Source organism: Sorex araneus, chromosome X, assembly GCF_027595985.1.
Source record: "Sorex araneus isolate mSorAra2 chromosome X, mSorAra2.pri, whole genome shotgun sequence".
Taxonomy (NCBI): domain Eukaryota; kingdom Metazoa; phylum Chordata; class Mammalia; order Eulipotyphla; family Soricidae; genus Sorex; species Sorex araneus.
In genome coordinates this window covers 53,171,854-53,180,554 of record NC_073313.1, presented here as the reverse complement: position 1 = coordinate 53,180,554, position 8,701 = coordinate 53,171,854, and the positions used below count along the sequence as shown (strand labels likewise).

The following is an 8,701-nucleotide window of genomic DNA, read 5'->3' as shown; positions in this document are numbered from 1 at the left end:
CTTTCAAAATTAAAAATTAAAAATCCCCTATCAGCCATCAATACCACTTAGCCATTTATGCAAAATATATAAACCCAGCAATAACACTTAGTCATTTATGCAAAATATATGAAAGTGCTAATTGGAAAGAATTATGTTCATAGCCGCATTAATTATAGTAGCCAAAATATGAAATCAAACCAAATGCCTACCAACAAGTGACTGAAGTATCTATGTTATATTCAATAGAATACTATTGGGTCACTTAAAAAGGTTAAATTGTGCCATTTAGGAAAAAATGGGCAAACTTAAAGTGGTTATGCTGAATTAAATATCAGAGAAAGTCAGAAAGTTTCCTGATGGTTTCACTCAGATGTGGAATAAGTAACTAAAGCAAATAGACTATTGAGTGTCAACACAACTCCTAGACTAGGAGAAAACTTTGGTGGTTTTCAGTGGGATAGGGGAGATGCATTGGAGAAATAGGTAGAAGGATATTTCAGTAAGGGGATGTTATTTGAACTTTTTTTGTGTGTGGTGAATGTCACATGAAGAGGTGTGAAGCTAAATCCCGGAAATTCAAAAGTATTGAAAAACAATGATAAATTAACCACATAAAAAGAACCACGTGGAATATATTTTGGTATTAGATATTGGTATGTCTAAAACTAGCACAGCAGGTAGGTTGCCTTACACGTGGCCAACCTGGGTTCAATTCCTCCGTCCCTCTCGGAGAGCCCAGCAAGCTACCGAGAGTATCCCGCCCGCACAGTAGAGCCTGACAAGCTACCCGTGGCATATTTGATATGCCAAAAACAGTAACAACAAGTCTCACAATGGAGACATTACTGGTGCCCGCGCGAGCAAATTGATGAACAACGGGACAACAGTGCTACAGTGCTATGGCTAAAATACTGAGTAAATGGTCTATTTTATACAGTTTTCTCAATAAATGCTCAAATAATTTAAATACATACAAGTGTGAGGGAGTTTGCGAAGAAACTGTCATTCTCATACACTGATGGTGGAAATATAAATTGTTGCACAATTCAGAAGCTCCACTCCTAAGAACTACCCAAAAGAAATGAAAACCTGAAGCCAAGGATGTAGTTTAGCATAGAGTGATTGCCTTAGCATAGAGTGATTGTGCTCAGGGACATACCTGAGGCCCTGAGCACAATGTTCAGCACTGCACATAAATAACATTAAAGCATGTCTACAGAAACACATATAACACTCATGGCATAATTACTTATAACAGCAAAAGTGGAAACAAACAAAATTGCCACCAACTGATGACTGGATCAACAAAACACAGTATGGCTATACAAATGAATTTTCAGCAATGAAAGAAATTGAAATAATAGCATTTGTTGCAAAATTTGGTAACCTTGAAAATGCTAAGAAGTCATACATTAAAGGCCACCTATTTTAGAATTTAATGCATATGAAATGTCTTGTCTCTGCAGAAAATTATGTCTAATCTGCCAGTCATTTTGCTTCTTTGCTCTGCAAGCATATTTCAAATAAAGTCAAATAAAGATAGCACACATTTCTGCTACATAATGGCATACACCAGAAGGATAACACTTTGGTAGCTGGCACACGAGTATATAGACTTAGTCATTTCAAACCATATCACAAGGAGGCCCTCTTACAGGACTGAAGGTAACAGCCATAATCACTATTCCAATCAAAATTACTTGTTTTCATTTGTGGACAGGAGTTTTGTCCTGCACTGTGATATGCCTCATTAAATCAGTTCTGTATTTCTGTTCTCTGCTTATTTCACATGGTTTTCAGGCTCTTAGTTTTGGGGAGTTTTTTTGTTTTGTCTTTTGGGGCCTCATCTGGCTGTGCTTGGGGCTTACTCATGGCTCTGCACTCAAGAATTGTTCCTGCTGGTGCTCAGGGGACCATATGTGGTGCCAGAAATTGAACCCAGGTCAGATATGTGCAAAGCAAATGCCCTTACCCCTTCCCCTCAGTTATTATTTAAAATAACTGTCCCCCAGGAGTGTACCTTTGCACTCCCTGCAGCACCCTTAGAGCACTGTTGGGCATGAACATCAAAATATCCAGCCACATTGGCTATGCGTCGGCAGGAATGGCTTCCAGATCCTCTCAATACTGCTTGGGAGTCACCCTTAAATATTAAAAACTAAAACTCATACTGAAATACGTCTCTCATACACATACATTTGTTGAGAAATCAAATTTGAAAAATGGGGGGGGGTCTGGAGTGATAGCACAGTGGGTATGGCGTTTGCCTTGTATGCAGCTAACCCAGGTTCAATTCCCAGCATCCCATATGGTCTCCTGAGCACCGCCAGGGGTCATTCCTGAGTGCAGAGCCAGAAGTGATCCCTGTGCATCGTTGGGTGTGACCCAAAAAGCAAAAAAATAATTTTTTGGACTGTGTGTATATTGATAATTGTTGATCTTCTTGTGGATAATTTAGATGGAAAAATGAATTCTTCTGGGAAGGTAGACCTGAAATTCTACTCCATTATGGGAGGCCCTCCTAGGGAATATTATCATTTAATTACTTTAATAAATACCAGTCTTTGGTTTTTCCTAACATCTGAAGCACCATGTCATGGAACTGGACAGGGTCTGAAAGTTTGGAAAGTTTAGAAAGGTAGGGATTATGATCTTATATATCTCATTTCATTTATTGACAACATTCTGAGACCTGTTGCATTAAGCAAGATCTTGCAATAATTTAATTGAAATATTGATATTTATATGTATATATTTTTATATCATCATTTGTTGACTTTTGAGTGTTCTTATATTCACTGTTATGTCTTTAGAGAATATCCCATCTGCATGGAAGAGCCTGGCAATTCAATATGTCAAATCCAGTAACAACAGGTCTCATTCCTCTGACCCTGAAAGAGCCTCCAATTATTGGGAAAGATGAGTAAGGAGAGGCTGCTAAAATCTCAGGGCTGGGACGAATGGAGACATTGCTGGCGCCCGCTCGAGCAAATCGATGAATAACGGGATTACAGTGATAAAGTGACAGTGAAATGTCTAGAATGGACAAATCTATAGTGACAAAAGAAATTAATAGTTGCCAACGGTTTGGCAGAGTGATGTATGTGCAGAACAAGATTGGGATTAATTGCTAATGGGTATGGGTTTTCTTTATTACTCAACTAGAGATACACAGTTAAACAGCTGTTCATAATTCTGTTTAAGTCATACAATATTCCAACACCCATTTCTCCACCAGTGTACATTTTCCACCACCAATGACCCCAGGTTTCTTATCGCTACCACCCCCATCCCAATCTGTCTGTATGACAGGCACTTTTCTTCTTTCTCTGTCTCTCATTTTGGAGATTATTTTTGCAATACAGGTCTGAGAGTTTATCATGTTCCTTTACCTACTTTCAGCACACAGTTCTTATCCAGTGATCATTTCCAACTATCATTGTCATCGTGGACACTTCTTTATACCTACTTTTTTCTCCTTCAGCAATTGAGGCAGGCATTCAACCATGGACCAATCCTCCTGACCCTTGTTTCTACTGTCCTTGAATACTAGTTGCTGACTGTGTTTTTATATACCACAAATGAGTGCAATTATTCTGTCTCTCCTTCTCCTGAGTCATTTCACTCAGCCTGATACTCCTCATGTTCACCGGTATCAGTTTTCTTTAAGGAAGAGGAAAATGTTCCAGAATTAGATTGTCGTGGAAGACAATTCCCTGAATATATTAGAAATATTGTGTTGTAAATGTCAAATTCGTGAGCTTTATGGTTTTTGAATTATAACTCAATAAAACTGTTACAGATGTTAAGATTAGGGGGGTCTGGGTCTCAGTAGTATTGCAAACCTGAGGCTAATGTGCCCATGAACTCAAAGCTCATCTGGGTCAGAGTGATATTATAATGGGTAAGGTATGGTTTGCCTTGCACGAAACTGGACTGGGTTTTTATCCAGCATCCCATATTGCCCCTGAACACTTCCAGGGGTAATTCCTGAGTGAGCATCACTGGGTGTGGCCAAAAAAGAAACTCATCATCACCCAATTTGCCTGAGTGTGATCCAGGCAGCTCTGCATTTAGGGATCCCGTGCATCGCAATGAAATAAGTGATTTCCAAAACATCACAACCAGGTATGTATGAGCACAACTAATATTGTGAGCACTGAAACTAGATGTGTAATCCCTACAGAACACTACAAACAAAAAAGTGTGTGAGCACAACTACAGTGTACAGCTCTCTGTGAGCATGAACAGTACAATCAAGTGTGCAAACCCAAAAAAGTGTGACCATCAAGTGTGTGTGCACAAAAAACAAGTGTGTATGAACTGAAGTTACTAGAACAAAAATAGTGGGGAGATCAATACATGAAAGTTCCAAAGAAGAGCCATTATATATAACTAGAGTCACCAGAATATAAAAATAAATAAGCATTATAGTAGTAGACTTACTTCTTTAATAAGGCACTAAATAACAAGATGCAAGTCTAATCACCATCATTATTTTTGAAGTAGGTATGAATGTAAAACAAATTGAGATGTGTGACAGTGACAACAAAAATAACAAATGGTCCCATTAACACCCACAGAGTTAGAAAAGAGGGGAAACAATCAAACCTGCTCATCTTTTACCATAATAAAGCTCCAGAATTTTCTCAAAAAGGTATAAGACACTCCCTTTTAGTGAGGCTGTATATATGCAGGATGAAATTCAGTCCAGTGCTTTTAATTTATTGTGCAAAGTTGGCTGTTCTAGTTATGTGATGGACAAGCAAAATCAAACTGTGGTCATCTTGCAAAGATGTGCCATTGTTCATCTTGCAAAGCAGTGGAATGGGGCAGGAGGGAATTCAGAGATGTTCACCAAGGTGCAAGTTTGGATGGAGGAAACAGAGGAAAAGAAAACTCCTAGATATCTGGCATTTTGGACATGAACTCTTTCTGTCCTTACCCTGCCAGTAAAGGTGATGTGACTTGAATAGCATGGTGAGCCACAGGGCCGGAACTGGGGAGGTATCTTCCCTATTTCTTCTTCACTGACTAGTCCCTACACCAGATACCCAAGCCCAAGAACGGGTATTCAAAACCTTTGGCAAGAGGTAACAAATAGCTAGACCAATCGAACAGTTGCCAGTCAGTTCTAGGAGAGAGGTCTTGGGGTTTCTGCTGTCAGAGACATTAATAGCTTTAGTACCTAGGTTGTTGGAAGGGGACGATATGAGAATGAATAAGGCAGTGACTGCATTAGGTAGCACACAGAAGTTCACCTCCCTCACCTCCCTCCTGTGTTAATAACTGACATAGCTTTGCTAGGATAAAACACCCCAGAGATGGGAGAGACAGAGGTGGAGCGGGAGAAAAGATGGGTGAGAGAGGAAGATGGGAAGAGGATGAGTGTAGCAAGAGGAGAGAGAAGAAAAGATTAAATGAGGCAGTAAATGATGTTAGAGAAAGGAAGAGGGAGGGAAAGAGGGAGAGGATGAGTGATGAGAAGAAGAAAGGGAGAGAAAGGAGAAAGTGAGAAAGAAGGAAGGAGGGAGAGGGGACTGAGAGGGGTAAATAGGAAGAAAGAGCAGAAGGGAGAAGAGAGGCAAAAGGAAGAAAGGGGGAGAGAAAGGGAGTGAGGGAGGAAGAGAGAAATAGAGAGGTAGATAGGGAAGGAGAGAGGGAGATAGGGAAGGAGAGAGAGGGGGAAGGAGAGATGACTAGGTGAAGAGGGATGGGAAAGGAGAGGGAGAAGGGAAGAGAGGCAGGAGGGAGAGAGGAAAAGAGGGTGAAGGATGGATTGGGCAAGTGCTTGATCCTTGCATTCACAGGTGGGGATTTTTCCTCTTTTGAGGGGGACCAAAAGAGATTTCAGCATGAAACTCCAAACTAATTTTTTATACATAGTCTAGAAAACTATCAAACTAGAAAAACAGGGCTCTGTTTGCATTAAAATCTTGGTCCCTAACATTTTGTGAACTAGATAGCAGAGAAGAAGATAAGAAACTTGAGATCAGAGGAAAGGGTCTTTGTCCACACTTGAAACCGCCCCCAGTCTGCTAGTGGAATCTCTTCTTGGACTGCTACAAACTTGTTTTTAGTTCAATTTCTCTTCCAAAGAAGACCTCCAAAGAGAGAAGGGAACTGGGTAAGCTAGATTCTGAGGTACAGACCTCATTAGGCAAGTAAAAAAACACTTGGGTCCATGAGCAATAAAAGGGGAGTGAAACCACTTTAAGAACTATTCATTTTTATTTAATTTTAAATAAGAGTACAATAACTTACTCTGATTCATAAAAACACTTAATATGTATAGTGTCATAAGCTTATGAAGAGAGAAAGAACGAAAGTAATTTCATCAAACAATAAATTAAAGAATAGAATGAAAACATTGAAGAACACAATGAATAACACCCATATCCCTGGGGGATGCAGTTGGGAGAACCGGATCCTCAGCTTTGGAATCAATCTCAGAATTATTCATTTTTCATAAGCTTTTCCAGCCACAATAAGTTCATGGGAGGTGTTCTGGCAACGTGGAAAAAGACCCTGCAAAAGGAAGAGGGGTTTAATCCTGGGTCAGAAACTAAAGGTCCATGATTTTCTCCTACTCCTTATGTGGGGGCTGCTCTGGGCTTCCTCATGACTATGTACAATCCCAGGTCAACTGGACCTCAGTACTTACTTGTGAGAATACTTCAACTTTATACTCTTGAGGTCCTCAGTAGGACTCAAAGACAACAGAATGTTCAATTGTAAGACCAAGGAGTAAAGCTCAGAAATCTTGTAGCCACTGCATGTCTCTAAGGCAGGAGCCTAGAAGAATCAACATGAACAATGACTTTTACAACAGGAAGCAGACCTTTCAACTATCCTAAGTACAGGCTTCTAATCTGTGAAATCAGCAGGAAAGCTAGTCAAATATTTGGGGGTTTTTGTTGTTGTTTTATTTGCTTTTTGTTTGCTTGTTTTGGGGCCACATCCTGTGATGTTCATAGCTAACTCCTGTGCTTAGGAAAGTACTCCTGGCTGGGCTCAGGGGAACCATACTGGGTGCAGGGATCAAACCCATGTTGGCTGTGTACAAGGCAAAGCCCTACCTGCTATTCTATCTCTGCAGTCCCACTAGTCAAACATTTTAAAAACTGATAAGGCACAAACACTGATCAATGATTATAGGGCACTACTTAGAATACTAGTGTACAAGTTCTAGTTGCTGTATTCATAAGTGCCGACTAAATTATAATAAGCCATAGATAATCATGTAAGCTGAAATCTATACAAAAATTTAGAGAATAGAAATAGACTTTTCCTTTAATCATTCATAGTTAAGAGCAGATGAGAAAGTAAACCTAAGAACAAACTTGAGGCCCCATTTCAACAGCTAACAGGAACTTAAGCCTGTTTTCCCCGCTCTGGCTCTTACAACTCTCAATCCACATGTTTATTTTCTCATTCAACTTTAAAAATGCCCATTAAGAAGCAGAATCAGTATATCAGCAAACTTAAGAGCAAAACTTCTGGCAGAAAACTGTATTCCAGCTTCACTAGCTACATGGCCTGGAGCTAGCTATTTAACCTTTTGTTACCTCAGTTTCCCAAATTCCCAACTGGAGATCATTACAGCAATTACACCCTAGCATTAAATTAGTTAATATATAGAATAAGGAATTGAGTTCAGCACATCATTAAGTATGCAGACAATGAAGAGTAAGCTTAACAACCCTCTGTAGGACACTGGAAATATAAAGATGATTAAGGCTGCTGTGCTTGAGATGTCTATAGTCCAGTGAAAGAGAGATGTAAGTAAATAGAGAATTAGAAAATGTGCAGTAAATGTTATGATGGAAGTATCACAGGGCCCTGGAGGACAAAGCAGCACCACCTATGAAATTTGAAAAAATAAAAGATAGCTTCAAAGAGGATATGGCTGTAATGGATATTGAAAGGTCAAATGGAAGATCAAAAGGCAGAAAAAGAAAGATTCTTCCTATAAGGCTTCTGAAGATGCTGAACTGTTTTCCCGGAACTCCTTTTTAACCCATATATCTTACCTGGAAGTCCAAATATCTTACCTGGAAGTCCAAATATCTTACCTGGAAGTGGGGCTCGGGGCTAAAATGACCACACTTTACTTTTTTTACGTGGCCCTTATACTTCTGCAGAAATTGCAGGGCTCCACTGAATACTGTTTGGAAACCACTGCCACAGGCAAACGACAATCATTGGCATGCTGATCAAATAATGGGCTAAATATTATCTTAGATGTCTTAAGTAAAATTAACACCCCAATCATCGCTGCATCAGTTCAGGTCCGATGTTTTGCCTTGACTATGATAAAAGTCTTTTTGCTGGTGTTTCCACTTTTCCACTGCCATCCAGTACACTTCTTGTACTGCGACATCAGTAGTAATTTCCAAAACACAAAAACAGGAGTACATCACTTCTTGGTCTGAAAGATCTTCCCACAACATAATTAAACATGGGTGTCTTCACATGGCATCAAAGGTCTAGCAATGGGAACACTTCCTACCATTCTGGTTTCATGTCTCATTATTCCCTACTGATACAGTCTTGAATCTAGTTATAGAAAATGCCCTATTCTATCCCAAATGCATCATAGACTTTCCTTATTATCTTCACATCTTTCTAATCATTGTTCTCTACACTTAGAATGTCTTCTCACAACTCCCTACTCATGTTTCAGGAGCCAACCCAAAAGTCACTTCCTCTGTGAAGC

At 39.6% G+C, this 8,701-nt stretch overlaps 1 protein-coding gene across 1 annotated transcript in view; it reads right to left on the bottom strand.

Annotated features, from left to right (window-relative positions):
• Nucleotides 1–6,387: 6,387 nt before the first annotated feature.
• Nucleotides 6,388–8,701, bottom strand: part of CCNB3 (cyclin B3) — a 44,927-nt gene continuing 42,613 nt past the window's right edge. Inside the window, exons 7-8 of the mRNA XM_004606566.2 lie at nt 6,647–6,777; nt 6,388–6,510 (exon numbers count right to left, since the gene is read on the bottom strand). Of these exons, the coding sequence (XP_004606623.2) occupies nt 6,438–6,510; nt 6,647–6,777 (204 nt within the window). The 3' untranslated portion in view covers nt 6,388–6,437. The remainder of the gene's footprint in view (nt 6,511–6,646; nt 6,778–8,701) is intronic.